Source organism: Kryptolebias marmoratus, linkage group LG8 (genome assembly GCF_001649575.2).
Source record: "Kryptolebias marmoratus isolate JLee-2015 linkage group LG8, ASM164957v2, whole genome shotgun sequence".
NCBI classification, from domain to species: Eukaryota; Metazoa; Chordata; class Actinopteri; order Cyprinodontiformes; family Rivulidae; genus Kryptolebias; species Kryptolebias marmoratus.
Genome location: NC_051437.1, coordinates 26,486,219 through 26,503,173, shown reverse-complemented (window position 1 = coordinate 26,503,173; position 16,955 = coordinate 26,486,219). Strand labels below are relative to the sequence as shown.

Sequence of the window (16,955 nt, the reverse complement as noted above, 5' to 3'; positions counted from 1 at the left end):
AGAGCAATATTTGCATTTTTTCTGCATCACAGCATGACTTATATACTTAGTGTGACTTAACAGACTCTGATTTTCTTAATCGATGAACACATAAATGATTGACACGTGGAGCAAGATTAAATTGTAATTTTTTTTCTCCCTCAGTTTTAGAGGGATGCAGAGAAATTCCCAAAAACTATTTTAAAATGTACTAAAACTTTTTTGTTGTTGTTGTTGTTGTTTAAAATGCGATTGACGATAAACAAATGCATTTGTATAATATTCTTTAACTTAATTTGTCATTGCAAGGTCAGGATTAAGTACTGTTGCTACTCTATGTAATTTAAACAGCTGAAACTCTAAAGTCTTGCAAAAAGATTAAAATTGGTAGGTTCTCAGTGAGTTTGAAGTTCCCCACCCTTCTACTCTTCCCTACCTAATCAAGTAAATCTGTTTTTGCCAAAATGTCTTTACTCCTCGGCTTCAGTACTGATGCCATTCTTCTGTGAACATCTGGGTGTGTCTAGCCCAGATCACTTCCCAAGGGCAGCACTCTTACCTGTCTGACAGGCTGAGCTGCTCCAAGCCTGTCGACCTGCCTCTGAGCTCACCTCTGAGGATTCAGGTAATTGGAGGAGAGTTGGGTAGGAGGTGCAGAGGAGGCTGAGCTTACTAGGACCTCCTCCACTTAGAGACAGATAAATATTCATCCCGGAGAGGTAGAAGGTACTTAGAGGGACTTGGCTCTCCTCTTAGTGTGCTCCACTTCTCTGCCAAACCTCTCTCTGTGTCTGCTCCTTCTTTTCTCCCTACTTCTCAGAACAAACTAGACCAGCCATGTCGGTCAAAACATACAGCATGAAAAGAACCAGCTATACCAGTGGAGGCAGTAGCATTGGTGGAGCCGGTGCCTTTGGTGGAGGCGCTAGCTTTGGTGGAGGCGGTGGCATGCGACAGTCATTTTCCTCAAGATCTGCTATTGTACCATCCAGGTCATACTCAGTGGCCTCTGCCAACATGTCTGGTGGCTCAATGAGGTCAAGCATGGGTGGTGGTGGTGGTGGTTTTGGTGGTGGTGGTGCTTATGGAGTTGGTATGGGTTTCGGTGGTGCTGGTGGTGGTGGTGGAGGTGTTGGTTTTGGTGGTGGTTTTGGAGCAGGCAGTGGCTTTGGTGGTCCAGGAATGATGCCTACAATCACAAACGTCCAGGTCAACCAGGGCTTGTTGGCCCCTCTGAACCTTGAGTTCGACCCTAACATCCAGACTATCCGCACCCAAGAAAAAGAGCAGATCAAGACCCTCAACAACCGCTTTGCCAGCTTCATTGACAAGGTGAGTAAAAAAACAAGGAACTCTTTGGTTTTAATCTCATTAATATACACTAGTTTGAATTATAGTTGTAAAAAAGAACTGAGGAGTAAAATATGTTGCTGCAGAGTTTCTCTAAAAGGCCTCTTGAGTTTATTTAATATAACTCAGAAACTGAATATCATGCATGTGCAAACTGAAAATTTGTAATAACTAGCTGAATATTATCAGCATTGTCATTCAAACTGGAGTGTAGACATCTGACATCTCTAGGAGCCATGATGTGTATCTACTGCTCACCAACTGAAAAGCCGACTGCTATTTTCTTAACTTCATTTGATCATGATTGGCCTTCTGCCAGGTGTTTCTGTGCAGAGTTAGAGGCAGGAAACACTAGAGAGGCTGTATCAAATGACTGGTGCTTTCTGTGGTAGAGGAACAGAAGATCAGGTTAACACTTGTAACCATAACAGCAAAAATGGGCAACCTTTAGCAAGAAGAGTAACTAAAGTTAGGGTAGTTTTAAAATTATACTCATTTTCATAAACCTTGCAAGAACATGTGTCATTTATTTAATGTTTTGGGGCTTGATTCAATATTTATTTGTCCATTCACTCATTCATACTTTGATGCAGGATCAGAAAACTTCAAATGCAGACTGTGTCAGATGAAAAAGTTTACCACACCCTGTGTGAGAAAGTGCTCAGTTAGCTTTTCTGCTGTGTACACACCACACCTTAAATGTCCTCAGGCAAGTGACTTTAGAAACTGTTTCCAGCCATTTTAAATAAAAATTAAAAAGAAAAAAAGAAAATATATGCAAGTTGTAGCAGCAGTAATTAATGGATTTTTTAAAATGTAGATTTAGTTTATTTGTTGAACCAAATTTTACCAGGAGTGGCACATTGTTAAGGGATGAGTAGAGTTGACAGGTAGTAGCTTCGGGCATGATCCATTAATTGCAGACATGTTCACTCAGTGAAAGTATGCTGCAACAAGACAAGGAGGCACTACAGTCAGGTGGTTAAAGGGGAGGGCAAAACTGAAGTGTAGCAATCCTTAAAACCATTGCTCAGTTTTACATAAAGATTACCTCTATGATTTAATACCTAGATCCGCATCTTTTATTTTGTAGAAACAAAATTATATTTTCAGTATGTCATAATTATTTTCATTAAAAAAGTACTTTTCAGTTATACTCTGGAAAAAGTTTCAACCATGTGAAGCATGTAGAACATCTCTGCCTTGAGGGAGATATAAACATGGCAACTGGCAGTATTTTGTACACATGAGTTAATACCTGAGGGAATGTCACATAGAAGTGTCCTACGATTAGGAAAGTAGAACGAAGAAGACATACTAGTAGTATCTCCTCAATGACAATGATTCTAATTATGGCAAATGTGTGCTTAGGTCCGCTTCCTGGAGCAGCAGAACAAAATGCTGGAGACCAAATACAGCCTGCTGCAGGATCAGACCACCACCCGGTCCAACATCGACCAAATGTTCGAGGTCTATATTGCCAACCTGCGCAGGCAGCTGGATGGGCTTGGCAATGAGAAGGTCAAGCTGGAGGGAGAGCTGAAGAACATGCAAGGAATGGTGGAGGACTTCAAGAACAAGTGAGTTTTAAGTGTGCCATGTCTCTGAAGACAAAGTGCAAACCTACATTAAATGATGCTCACAATCCCTTTCCATCTTTTCTCTGTTCATGTCAGATATGAAGATGAAATCAACAAGCGTGCAGCTGTGGAGAATGATTTTGTACTCCTCAAGAAGGTGAGGGCTGATCTGCTGTTGTTCATTCCTGTGTCTGCTGCACAACAAATGATGCATGAATAATTGATTTGCTGGAGGCCTCACTCAAATGCAGACCACTTCTCCTCTTTCAGGATGTAGATGGTGCCTACATGAACAAAGTTGAGCTGGAGGCAAGGGCTGACTCCCTTCAGGATGAGATTAATTTCTACAGAGCTCTCTTTGCGGCGGTAAGAAAAACTTGCTAAAGGCCAAATAAATTAAGATAATCCAAATTGTCTGGAATCTATGAGTTCTGGGTTTTAAAATAATGTTTATATTGTGTTCAGGAACTGGCTGAGCTCCAGGGACAGATCAAGGACACTTCAGTCATTGTGGAGATGGACAACAGCCGCAGCCTGGACATGGACTCCATTGTGGCCGAAGTAAAGGCACAGTATGAGGAGATCGCCAACAACAGCAGAGGTGAAGCTGAGAAATGGTACCAGCAGAAGGTAAAAGAGAGTCTGCAATTCTAAAAAGTGGATTCAGTCTATGAAATATGTACTTATAGTTATTTCTGATCTTATCCCATTAGTACCAGGAGATGCAGACAACAGCATCACAGGCCGGAGATGACCTTCGCAACACCAAGAGTGAGATCGCTGAACTCAACCGTATGATCAGCCGCCTCCAGAACGAGATTGAGGCAGTCAAAGGACAGGTAAAAACACTTTTATTACTTTTGTTGCGGTAAACTTTTGAATGAGAATTGTCCCATGTGAAACTTGTGCTTATTTTTTTACCCACCTAGCGTACCAACCTCGAGGGCCAGATCGCTGAGGCTGAGGAGCGTGGCGAGCTGGCAGTGAAGGACGCCAAGGCCCGCATCAAGGACCTGGAAGATGCCCTGCAGAGAGCCAAGCAGGACATGGCCCTCCAGGTCCGCGAGTACCAGGACCTGATGAACGTCAAGCTGGCTTTGGACATTGAGATTGCCACCTATAGGAAGCTTCTGGAAGGAGAGGAATGCAGGTAAGGGCTCAGCTACTTAAACTCTTCTGCAGCATCAGTAGAGATGACAGCAGCAGTTAAAAGTTTATGCCTGTGATCTTGCAGAATTGCCAGTGGAGGTGGAACTGCAACCATCCATGTACAGTCCTCAAGCACTAGCTTCGGTAAATATGAACACATTGCTTTGAAAATACAAAAAAATAAAAGTAGAAAAACATCAAGAAAGTTGTTAGTGATCAATAATCCAATGAAAATGTTTTATTCTTTTAACAGGTGGCTCAGGAGGAGGAGGCGGCATGGGAGGTGGCATGGGAGGTGGCATGGGAGGTGGCTATGGCGGCGGCTATGGCGGCGGCTATGGTGGCGGCTATGGCGGCGGCAGCGGCGGCGGAATGGGTGGAGGTTTTGGGGGTGGCATGAGCATAAAGAGTGGAGGAAGCATGAGTGTAAAGGGCAGCCCAAGGTTTTATTAAATGTCCTGCTCTTCCTTCTCCTTCCCTTGTTCTGCTCCTCCTGTCTACAACCCCCCTCAACCCCCACCTTTAATCGCAGACACAGAGACGCCTCAGGAATATGTTTTAGTTGACCACCTGCAGCTGACGTATCCATGTAGTCAGAGATTACATCCAAACACAAGTTGAGGCAGAAAAAATGTTAAACCAAAGATAAAGAGCCACAGAGACGTGAGTCAGTCCAGTCTTCTTTTCATCAGTCAGCCTGGCTGTCTTTTAGTTGCTGGATGTGTTGTTGTACAGACAGGAAAAAATGAAAGAAAATACACTTGTAGTGCTACAACAAAGAATCCTCACAAAGCAACATTCTTTGCACAGAAAAAGACATGTATAGGGAGACATTTTAGGAGGACTGAATGCTTTTATGGTCTTAACTTTGGCAGGCAGTGTCACACCTCTGACTCCTCCTTTAGACAGTTTCACTTCCTATGTCATTTTGTGCAGTTTAAGATCTGTAAAAGCAGCTACATATAACACACAAGTTGATTTTAAGGATCTTCTTTTATTCACTTTTATGTTTTGAAAGAAACTGACCTATCTTCTGTCAAAAAATAAGTGGTGTTTGATCATGGTTTGCTTTCATTTCCACTTTGATCAACAGCAGTAAAAGAAAAAGTTGTATAAGGCTGACTACCAGATTTATTGTCAATGGTACCATCAAAACATCTGGAATAAATCTGTGTTAAGATTAATTTTGGCTGATGTGTTTTTCGTTTCTGTTTCACCTTACTGGTTTTGGCCAAGCTAGTAGAAGCAGTGTTTCATTTGCTGTATAAATATAACTCGGTAAAAAGGTCTAAAATGTTCAGATTATAGTTGTCTACATAATGGAAATACAATATATAGTCAAACAAATTTCAATAAAACTAAAAAATAAGTCTGGACTAATGAAATGTTACAGATTTAGACAAAACAGGACAGATTTCTATTTTTTACATTCAAAAGAGTTTAATAAAGACATATAACCAATAATGCTGGCTACTTAAAAATACACACAAAGGTTACAGGGACAACTATCTAAAACAAAAGGTTTGACACTTTTTTGCCATCATAAAAAAAAATATATATATTAACAGGCTTGCAGTTTCTGATTTAGGAGTAATGATTTTAAGTGTTCACTAGTAGTAACATTTAATATATTATATATTTGAGAAAGTTGTAGATGAATCATTTTGAGTAATTAACCATGCTTCAGTTTTTATTTATGCAACTTTACAAACTTAAGGTGCAAATATTTTAGGTTTCCATGACTAAAAAAACAACAAACTAACAAACAAAAAAAACCCCACATTTAATAAAGTTGCACCAATGTTAGTTTTGCAACTGTCTCATTATTTACTCTTTTTTAAAATCTTTTTATTTTAGAGCATTATTCTGTTCCATGTTATTTCTTAAGTCAGATTGTGTGTTCTTTGTAGACATTTGGTATGTCTACATATTGTATGTGTATTCATAAGCTGTGTATTTTATGAACTCAAAGCAACTGAAAGCAATGACTATATTTTCTTTTGATGATGTTTTCTCAATTTAAATTCTATATGAGTATTTAGGTTGAGGATATTGATTTAGATGTAGTAGTACATATATGGACAGATATTTCTGAGGCACATGGAAAATAACTTGCTAGCAGCCTCTGGCGATGACAGTTTAGTAGATTCTGGCAAGTGCTGTCAGATCTGTGAACATGCCACACATATGCCTCTGAAAAGTGGAAGCAAGCCAGCCAAAAGTCTGAGTAAGTGGAGATGAATGTGAACATGCCTGAGCAGAAACATAAAGCAAGAGCTCACAAGGCGTGTGTTGGAGAGGTGACAAGTTTGATGTGACAGTTGTCTGCAGCAGAGACTTTTAAATATGAAGCTATCTGAATTCATGCACTTGGGTTTGTACAGAGCTTGTTCATTGTTGCTTTGTTTTGTTTGAAATTAGTCTTTTATCTTTTATTAAATCACTGTCGTCAGCAGAAGAACACAACTTATCTAGAGAAACACCATTTACTGCTAAAATCCAGTCTGACTGCTGAGTGCTGAATGGCCGAGTTGTTAAAGCAAAAATAAGCAGAACACTAGCTGAAAGCCAAAAATAGCAAAAGGCTAGCTAAAAATGACAAAATGGTAGCTAAATGTAGCAAAATGCTAGTTAAAAGTATCAGAATAGTTGCTAAAAGATAAAAGTAGTACAAGGATAGCTAAAAGCTAAAAATAGCAAAAAGCTGTCTAAAGGTTAAAAGTAGAAAAACGATAGCTACAAACTAAAAGTAATACAATACTAGAAGCACTCAGAGAGCGCAAACATCCACCAAGGCCACAGCCTGATTAAAAACTAGTGGAATCTGGATCATAATCTGGATCAGCACCAGAATTTAATCTATTTTTTTTTGTAACAATCCAAACATTTCCTGAAAATTTGATCCAAATCTGTCCAAACCTGTTCATGTGAACTTGCTGACGTACAGTCAAATAAACAAATGGACACAACCGAAAACATAACTACCTTGGCGGAGGTAACAAAAGGGTCACATGTAGGAGTATAGACAAGTTTTAAATAAAGGGGTTAGCTGTGACCTTGAACCTTGACCCCATAAACCCTGAAATCAACAGGTATCATCTTTGACCCATGAGGTATCCAGCTAGACAGTTTGACATTCCTACATTAAATTGTTGCAGAGCTAGAGCACTAGGTCAACTGTGATGTTGACCTTTGACACTTCGACCTTGTATTGAATCGTGATCACCCTTGACCTAAGAGGTGTCCAACTGTCCAGTTAATTTTACTTTGTTACATGGTTGCACACGATTGCCTCAATCGTGATATTTGTTTGTGTGCATAGTTATGGGAAAATATGGTCTTCATGACACATTTTGGAGATGAAAACAAAAATAGGTGTGGTTCACCTCATACTGTGGAACGGGCAAAAGAAGCCCAAGGCCATTTTCCAGTTTCCACACCAATTCCTCATTTTTTTAAAACTTTGTAACGTATAATGTCTCTGTTGTATAAAACTCGTCTTATGAAGGGTGTAGTTCAAGAATTCATTGGCGTTACAGTTTGTGTGTTCTAAAAACAAGCTTTATTATTTCTCTGGTACATCAAAACAAGAAGATACTGGATACAAGCTGCTGCAAAGAGCTGGGCTCAGCTTTAGAAATAGATTGAAGAGTTCAGTCATTCAGGGGGAACTCAGGGGAGAGCCGCTGCTCATTCATTTCAAAAGGAGTCAGTTAAGGTGGTTTGGGCATCTGATTAGGATGCCTTCTAGATGTCTACTGTGCCTTTTGAGGTTTTCTGGGCATGTCCTACTTGGAGGAGGCAGACCCAGAACTCCCTGAGGGGATTATATATCCTGTCTGGTCTGGCAATGCCTTGGCATAGATAGATGGATGGATTGATGGATGGCTTGATAAGTAAGTCCCCATCCAGTATAAGCTGACAAAAAGTTTTAAACGTATAAGGTAAAATGCCTTTGGAAATAACAAATCTGGTTCAACCATACACCAGAAAAAAAAGAAACACCAAAAGGGGTAAAAAACAAGTTCTGTCAAGTTTGGATCCATATATATCAACAATAACAGACAAACAGATGGATATAAGTACTTCTAAATAAATGTTTATCATCATCTGCCACTAACTGTTCTCATGTTTAACATCCATCAGTAGATTTCAGAGAAGCCTGATCAGGATAATTGTGGTCAGTATTGTTAATCAGTGCTTCTGGTGAAGAGACACTGATTAACAAAACTGCATATCATTGGAGTCTTGCAGAAGTGAATGAGATCCTTAGGAATGATTACTCTACCATCCATAGTCATTCTGCTGTTGTGCTCTGCTGCAGGAGAACAGTTACAACACTGATGAACCAGAGTTGGCACCATAAGCCTGTCTGCTCCTGTTGTGATTAAATGCTGCCCTCTAGTGAATCATTTTACTTAACAGAAATCTCGTCAAGTACAGCCATTATGACGAACATTAAAAATCACAGTAAAAGCTCACAATCATACATGTGTACTCACATTTGACAGAAATGAACAAACTGGCCGATCTTCTTAAATGCCTAACTTTAACCTACAAACCAAACCCATTTCTGTGTTCTAACCATAACCCTTCAACAAACCCAGGTGGTACACACACCTCGGACTGATCAACCTCAGCCTCGGCCTCCTTAGGTGAGGGTATCTAAAGGTAAAATCCAAAACACTTGATGAACTGGAGGTCCTCTACTGAGGATGTGTCTTAAAATTCTAATAAACCTGAGAACACTTTATTTATTTGAACTCCTGGGCTAAATAAAGGAAATGGAATCCTGATTGACATGCACCGGCTTGTACCTTCCCTTTGACCCTCTACACTAAACTGTTATGGTCATTTGACTAACTCAGAGGGAATCATCAAAAATACAAAACAAAACAAACAAACAAACAAAAACAAAAACCCACCTAACCCTGGCTCTTCCTCTGCTCCATACAGAGTGCAAGTTTGAAATAACTTAAATCTAATTTTCTCAGTCTAGCAGGTGCTGTAACGACTTCACTGGTGCCTCTTAAGTAGCCACTAGCACCCTATGGTTAACCATTGTCTACTGCAGGTTCCACAGATGTTCTGGAATTATTCTCCACTTTTGTTTCCAACAGCTACCATATGGAACCAAGATCGTAATTTACTTGAACTGCTCATCCTTTTAACTATTTTCAGATTCACATCACAGAAAACAGCAGCAGATTTACTAGAACTGTTTCAAGTGGCAATGATAAATACAAAACAATTTTTACTCCAAGAACTTTTTCTGTGAAAGAAGGAAGATCTGGAACACACTACCAGCCCATCTGTAATTCATTGTAAACATTAACTTTATTGAGAAATCTGTTTAACTTTAACTTATTAGTCATGTTTTTGAATAAGAACTGAAGCACCCATGTTACTATTCTGTTCATTTATGTTGTCCTGTGTCTCGTTGTGCAGCCTTGAAATGATACACCAAAGCACATGGTTTAATTGGGAATAGTTTGCTGACTTTTGGTAGTGGGACATCGCACAGCCTTTACATAATTTGCAAAAAACTGAGGAAAAAAAAGGAGATTGATAGGATTTGGGGAAAATGCGTGAGAAAATCCATCCCTCTGGAAGTTTAAGTTTTATGAATTTTACTGATTTGTCCAAATAATGTTCAAATGACAGCTGATGATGTCACACTCTAACATTTCAGCTGTCCAAGTTTTTCCAATTTATTTTTCAAAAAAAAAAAAAAAAGATGTCTTACTCCCACAGCTCTTTAACATTTCTTTTAATCGTGGTTCTGTTCACACTTTGTAAACACAGTTTATTCATCAAAATGAAGGTGTTTTTTCTGAGCTTACATTATTACAAGTTATGTTAGAATTCCAGGCAGTAGCTGCATCTATGCTTTCAAAATTTATTCAGAAATGTTGAAGTTTGGTAAACCCTGAACAGATCATCAGTCCAACTCTGAAACAACCAGCCATCAACGCTCACACTTAGATTATTTAAATGTGTTTTGAAACTTTTTATTCAAAAATTATTGACCGAGGCTTGAATATTAGCATTGTACAAATATAAAGATCAAACTAAAATAAAAAAATAAAACATTATTACACGACACACCTATTGAATAAAATATGTAGCATGTTTGTGACTAAATACAGTAACACATCAGGATCATTTTCCTGGATTTATGAAGCTGAAATCAATATTTTCCAAACACTTTTCTTCCAATACGTTGTCCTCTGGTTAATCAAGTTAATAAAAGGTAGATTACACTTTTCTCCTTTTGTTCCACAGCCTACAGTTCACGAATGTAAGTGTGGCACATTCAGATAAATTTATACCAACAAAAAGTTACAAATAAAAGTGAAATAAAAACAGTTTGACTTTTATTTAAAGGAGAGGACATATTGTAGACTCCAGTGGCTCAGGTCAAGTGCACTGTACAGAATTAACACATTTCTGGTTTTAGTTTTCTATCGTGCTCTACAAGCCACCTGTAGAACTGCAACTTACGAACTGAAACACATGAAACAGCTACAAAAACACAGTGAAGACAGTTCAGGATGTTTTTTACTGACAGGAATCTGAAGTGGGCACATGGATTTAAAGCGGAAATGTTCACATTCCTATTTTCCACTAGTGTAGAAGTCTGTACAATTGATAGTTTTGAAGAGCAGCTGGCAGTGAGGAAAAAAACTGATCTGTAAAGGCATAAAAAACATGCAAAGGGCTAATTTGTGGAAAGAGAAAGCCAAACAGTGCACAGAGGAAAGAATTTGACAACAAAAATGATGTTCCTTTAGCAAGAAATTCGTAAAGGCAAACTATGTGTTCAGAGAAAAGAGTGGGGATGCTGAAGGCAATCAGTCCTGCAGCGGGAAGGGCCTTTGAGGACTCCCCGGGACTTCTGCTCTTGAGTTTCTCATTAAGTATGAAATGACCTGGCCAAAGTAAACTTTGTTTTTGTCTTGACAACTCAAGAAAACAAACACATTTCTTGGTTCTTGCAGAGTCCTACATAGCTGTGTTACCAGGATTCTTAGGATCAAAGGTCATAATCTCCATGTGGATAAGACCTGATTGGGAAGAAAGAAAATTCTGCTGTAAAATCACTAAAGTACAGATATAAAAAATATGCAAATAAATCAAATATAGTGGAATACATCTTTAAGTATGATTTGGGATTCAAATGTTTGTAACCTCAGTAAACTGCAGCCGTTTGTGTGCAGCCATACTCACTTTTCCATTCACCAACGGCGAGCTCCAGGCTCTCGAAGGAGTCGTCATAAGGATCTGAGTCTGGTTCGCTTGCTGGCTCATGGTATTCAGCCACGAATACGTGGGACAGACACTCTTTAGCTGTCAGCCTCTTCTCTGGGTCCAGCACCAACATCTCCTCAAGAAGGTTCACAGCTTGAAGCATCAAGATCAAAACCACCACTTAAGTTTCTTGCCATTCCGACATAACCTTCTGATTTAGGTATTTATTATCCACTTTATTATCAATGAACACTTTCCAGTAAAAACACACCGTTCGCATCCATTGTTGAAAACACTTCCTTGAAATTTTTCTTCTTTTGTGGAGGCAGACCTTTCACATATGATTGAGCCTGAAAAAACAAAACCCAAGGGTTGCATTGTACTTCAAATATAAATACAGATTATTATGAAAATAGAAATCTGGAAATACAGCATGCTACGGTTATCAATATGCTAACTGGTAATAAATAAGGTGTGCAGACTGAAGGAACCTCACGTCTTTACTCTGCATCTTCTGCACCAGGGAGGAATCTGGTGTTCCTGTCAGACGGAGGATCTTCTGCAGCTGATCGATGCCTGAACACGCTGGTTAAGGAAAACTGAACACACGGCATACACCAGGAGGTTGTGTAAAATGTACATAAACCCATATTTTATTCACAGTGAAACAGCAAACGTATCGAATGTTAAAACTAAGAAATTGTGTTTTTTTTATTTTTAAAAAAAGGTACATTTTAATTTTAATGCAGCTACACATCTCAAAAAAGTTCCAACTTTTTCAGAATTGGGTTGTAATATTTTTTTTTATTTACAGTAGCCCTGATACATCTTCGTACAAACCACAACTGCTCTGATGACATAATGTGAAAAGCTCTCAGACATTTCATTTGACCTTAATGTTAATGCCCCTTTCGGCCTTATTTAAAAACATTTCAATTCTGCTGCAACATGAGTTTTAGGGTCCTATAAATGAGCTTAAACAAAGTGTGGATACTGTCATTTCCTGGGAAAAGCACCTGACCAGTGATCATTTCAGCCAGAATGCAGGCGGCTGACCAGACATCCACTGTAAGCAGGAGGGGAATTTTCAGACAATCCGGATTGAAGCGAGCAGAATGAAAGGTGCATGAATGATGTTACCTGTCTGACTGTAGTGCATCCAGTTGAAAATGACCTCAGGTGCTCTGTACCAACGTGTCACAACATAACCAGTCATCTCGCTCTCCGTTTGTCTTGCCAAACCAAAATCCAGAATCTAAGAAAAATCAACACTGATTTTTTAACATAGTACATTTTTCTTTTTTTTTTGATGACCTATAAAAGGTGGATAGGATTGTTTTTGTCCCAATCTGTGAGTTTGTGTGTGTGAAATTATCTGTTTGTTAGCAAAATATCTCATAAACTACTGGACACATTTCTATGAGACTCTCAAAGGGTTTTTTGGAGGATATACATCTACAACTGATTACCTTTAAGAGTCAACCCCAAATTCAACATGGCTGCCACAGCCAGCTCACCTTTAAAACATAAAAATCCCTTGAACTCAGTCAGTTTACAGATATTAGGGTCGAATGTGGTGGAGTAGTCGCTGAGAGTCATTGATAACAGACACTCTGAGCACCAACACGTTACTCAACACCTCATAATATAGTGTGAGATCGCACACAACATTATTTTTTTACAGATTTGACCGAAACTCTGGCATTAAAGGTGGCAGGTACTGGATTTTTTGATATCATATTGCTTTTAATTTTAAATGTTGCAAATACTACACAAGGGATAAAATGCTGACTTTGAATGTTTTGTTGAGAAACTGTCGAGCTGAATCTTTATTTGGAGAACTTACCTTTAATTCGCAGTTCTCACTCACAGCAAGGTTACCAGGCTTCAGATCCTAAAAGACACAAGGCCACTTTTATCAGCCTAAAAAACAAAGGCTTTACATTTTCGAAGAAGCTTTGATTTGGGTAACAACTGTGACTAAATTATTGATGAGTGTGTGGTGTTATTAAATGATTTACGAACCCGATGAATGATCCCTGCAGAGTGGATGTACTGTAGAAAAGAAGAATGAAACAAGCAGACAGTAAAAGATAAGACGCTCCCACAGCTTTATAGCTTTCCAACAGTCACAGCTTTACACTATAAAAAAATCACAACTACAAGGTATTGTCAGCCATATGTTGTGCATTTTTCAGTACACTACTGCACACAAACTCATACAACGAAAGTTAAGATCTTAAAATAACTGCTGCTGATTCAAACACTTGATGTTTATATGAAAACTGTCAAGTTTTCCTGTCTGAAATGTGCTTTTAGTTTCATTTCCATCGAACACTGTTGGTTAAATATTGACTAACAGGGTGAGGCACTCAAACAACCAGAAAACACAGTCATTTACACTTATTAACTTGAAAAACATCGTACTCAGACTTCAGTGCTTAAAAAGAAGGGAAATGGAAAATATTGGTCCTTTCAAACCTGGGGTTAAGTACCAGTGAAGTACATCTAACAAGCTGCCTTGTTACTGTAAATATCTTCTAAATCTATAGACTTTTTTTGTATTCTGCAGTTTTTAAACAAAATAAAAACTTTCCTGATAGTTTAAAATAAACACAGAACAGTTGGGACAATTTATTTATTTATATTTGTATGCAAACGATATTTTAAGCAGATGTTCTGTTAGTTTTAGTTTTTTGTTTTTACTATTGTTTACTCACTAAAGTATTTCTATTCCTTCAGTTAGCAAAACTTTACACTCGAGTTGCAAAAACAGCAGCTCAGATTTACTTCAAGCACAATGTCCGCCTCACACTTTTCCCAAAACACTGAACACGTTTATCTATTTTAGACGCAGAAACATATCACAGTATCTATTCTTTGCTGTTTCAAAACACTGACTTTTTAAAAGTTCTCACTGATAAACCAAGTGGTTAAAATACATCCAACACACAAGTATGTAACTGAAAACACACCAAACATGTCAACATAATTCTGAAATAGGAATAACATGCAATGATTTGGAAAACTCAACTTTTATTAACAAAAGATCATGGTAAACATATTTAAAATGTTAAAACTAGGATATTATAGTATTTTTTTAGGAAACAAAAGGTCATTTTGAATCTTGTTACAGCACTGGATGTTAAAAAGTTGTTCCAGTTGTTTCTCACCAGGAGTCCTCCCATCTTTTAACATCAGTCTGTAAACATCTTGGAACCTAGGAGAGCAGCTGCTGGAGTTTTTAAGTGGAATGTTGTCCCATTTTTGTCTGATTTAGGAATCTACCTGTTCACTGTGGACTTTTATTTTCCACCTTTCTCACATTGTTTTTATTATTAAGTAAATATCTCACCTCCACCATCCCGGCCCCCTGCAGGCCACCATTGGGTGATGCCTGAAATGAAAAACTCTAAAAACATCTTGTTCAACGAGCAGTAAAGGTCGCTGTTTCTGTGGCCTCTTTAACTTCATTTGTGCTTTGATTTTGTGGACAAGATTCCTACCCAGAAAGAGCTAAGCACTTCTTGGAAGGCAGAGGTTTTCTCTCTTTCTGCGTGTTTGATCTTGCCCTGCAGCTGTCTTTAGCTAAACAGGCTCACTGAAGACGTGCTACATGTTGAACTTGAGAAAAGAAGCTCTTCCTGGTCTGGTGAGATTACAGATCAGATATTTAGAGCGAGGGAAAAAACAGGCTGTTTTTCCAGAATCAGTCACAATAATAGAAATGTTTCTCCTCCTAAAGCTTGCTGCTTTAACCTACGTGCTGTGATTCAATTATTGTGTGATTGGCCAGAACTTTGTTGTGGACATGTTTATGAGGAGACATTTTGCTTCAACACTGTCCATCTTTACAACCATTCCAGCAACTTATAAGGAGAGTCAAATGACAAAGAATTGATGGAAGGAGATAGCACAATTACTGTGCATGGAAGAGACCGTCTGTCAGAAATTTATATTTACAGGGGTGGAAGAGTGGAGACACCGGCGGGAACAGATCTGTTCCAGCATTGTGGAAGGAGGGAAGAAGCTTCTCAGGACTTCTGCGCTGTTGTTTCTCACCAAGTATAAAATATCAATGTGAAAAACAAAAACTGTCTCTGAACTATGTCAGCTAGAGCAGAGTTCTTCACTTCTCGTGGAGTATAAATCCAGATTTAGGCAAAACAAGATGCATTGTTTTAGTATTTATCATACCTATGACTCTGTGGTGTGTATAAATCAGGCTTTAGTTTGGAAATCAGAATTGCTCACCTTCAGGCCTCTCAGAAGCTGGTAAAAGAGGTATGTGATGATGCGATCGTTTAGTCTCTTTTTCTTCATAATGCGGCCCAGATCCTGAGCTACATAAGGCATCACCATGTAACTAAAACGGAAAAAAGAAAAAACATCAGGTGGGAACACACCAATAAGCATGACTCTAATGTCTTTGCTGAAATTGACTGAAGAAGGTGAGATTTAGTTGTTAAAATAAAAACAAAACAAAACAAACAAACATCAGCTAAAATCCGAAAACAGCAAAATGCTCGCTAGATGTAGCAAAAGGATAGCTAAAAGTTAAAAGTAGCAAAAGGCTAGCTAGAAGCTAAAAGTAGAGTAAGAAAACAAACTGAAGCAGATTTCAAAGAGAACAATGTTTTTAAAGAGATCTCTGTGTATTTCTATGAAGACCATAATTGTAAAGACAGTTAAATATTTCTAAAAGTATAAATGCTGAGTGAGCTGAATGTTTTGACATATGAACAGCTAAAATGGCAGAAATGTAAGAGAACGAGATTCTCAGCTCACAAGGTTTGGAATTTCTCCAGCATGGCGTCGGGCGTGAAGACGTCCAGAAGGCAGATCACCTTTAAGACAAGTCAATAAGTCATGAAACAAGTCAATATCTTAGATAGATTGCTACTTTAATAATAATAATAAAAAAGACAAATATCTTTATTGCCATTCTCCATGAAAAGCGGGCAATAATGTAACTGCTGTCTGTGTGGGAGTGTCTGTTCACATCATATCTCATGAGCCACTGGAGAAGTTTTAATGAAACTCTCAGAAAGTAATCACCGAATGTACTTAAACAACTGATTACATTTTTCAGCCAACCTGATTCAAGATGGCCACCACAGCCTTTAACAAACACAAAAATGGCTACAACTTAGTCTATTTTACACATACTGAGCTAAAATTTGGTGTGATGGCAGCTGAGAGGCATCACATACTCTGAGGTCAAACAGATAGTGCTGATTAAATAACATGTTGCTCGTTGTGATATCACATACACATTTACAGCAAAGAGTGAGACTTTTCTTTACTCTGACATGCAAGTTTGGAGCAGACACACTCCACAGTGTTGCAGACTGTATTATATTTACATTTTCATGCTGTATGTGGCGAAGAAGGCGGAGCTCCCTGTAGGCTCGCTTGGCAAGGATGAGAGACTGGAACGGCCGGTACAACTTCTTGATGGCCACCTTCTCTTTGGTCTGCTGGTCGATGGCAGAGCTAAATAAGAATAAACACAGGCTTACTGATTGAATCTCATCTTATTGACAGGGGACACAGTGGCTTGTGTGACTCTACTGTTCAGCAACGAGCGGATACAACCAGGGGTGGAAATTAAAAATTTTGTCCACCAGCCATAGTGGCTGGGGG

At 38.6% G+C, this 16,955-nt stretch overlaps 2 protein-coding genes across 2 annotated transcripts in view; one reads left to right on the top strand and one right to left on the bottom strand.

Annotated features, from left to right (window-relative positions):
• Positions 1 to 701: 701 nt before the first annotated feature.
• Positions 702 to 5,200, top strand: krt5 (keratin 5). The gene is made up of 9 exons (XM_017411324.3): positions 702 to 1,311; positions 2,701 to 2,909; positions 3,006 to 3,066; positions 3,180 to 3,275; positions 3,375 to 3,539; positions 3,623 to 3,748; positions 3,839 to 4,059; positions 4,144 to 4,202; positions 4,312 to 5,200. Exons 1-9 carry the CDS (start codon positions 817 to 819, stop codon positions 4,509 to 4,511), a joined length of 1,632 nt encoding a protein of 543 aa, XP_017266813.1. The 5' UTR covers positions 702 to 816; the 3' UTR covers positions 4,512 to 5,200.
• A 4,611-nt stretch (positions 5,201 to 9,811) lies between these two features.
• zgc:171775 (STKc_p38 domain-containing protein) overlaps positions 9,812 to 16,955 on the bottom strand; it is a 9,786-nt gene continuing 2,642 nt past the window's right edge. The window contains exons 2-12 of the mRNA XM_017411431.3: positions 16,676 to 16,805; positions 16,098 to 16,156; positions 15,564 to 15,675; positions 13,335 to 13,364; positions 13,156 to 13,203; positions 12,450 to 12,564; positions 12,304 to 12,375; positions 11,806 to 11,885; positions 11,581 to 11,659; positions 11,289 to 11,462; positions 9,812 to 11,125 (exon numbers count right to left, since the gene is read on the bottom strand). Of these exons, the coding sequence (XP_017266920.1) occupies positions 11,064 to 11,125; positions 11,289 to 11,462; positions 11,581 to 11,659; positions 11,806 to 11,885; positions 12,304 to 12,375; positions 12,450 to 12,564; positions 13,156 to 13,203; positions 13,335 to 13,364; positions 15,564 to 15,675; positions 16,098 to 16,156; positions 16,676 to 16,805 (961 nt within the window). The 3' untranslated portion in view covers positions 9,812 to 11,063. The remainder of the gene's footprint in view (positions 11,126 to 11,288; positions 11,463 to 11,580; positions 11,660 to 11,805; positions 11,886 to 12,303; positions 12,376 to 12,449; positions 12,565 to 13,155; positions 13,204 to 13,334; positions 13,365 to 15,563; positions 15,676 to 16,097; positions 16,157 to 16,675; positions 16,806 to 16,955) is intronic.

Excerpts from the sequence above, each read along its gene's own strand:
- krt5 (XM_017411324.3), top strand. The coding sequence starts at position 817 with ATGTCGGTCAAAACATACAGCATGAAAAGAACCAGCTATACCAGTGGA. Across the intron at positions 3,540-3,622 it reads AGAAATGGTACCAGCAGAAG|TACCAGGAGATGCAGACAAC; the intron begins GTAAAAGAGAGT and ends TTATCCCATTAG. Across the intron at positions 3,749-3,838 it reads TTGAGGCAGTCAAAGGACAG|CGTACCAACCTCGAGGGCCA; the intron begins GTAAAAACACTT and ends TTACCCACCTAG.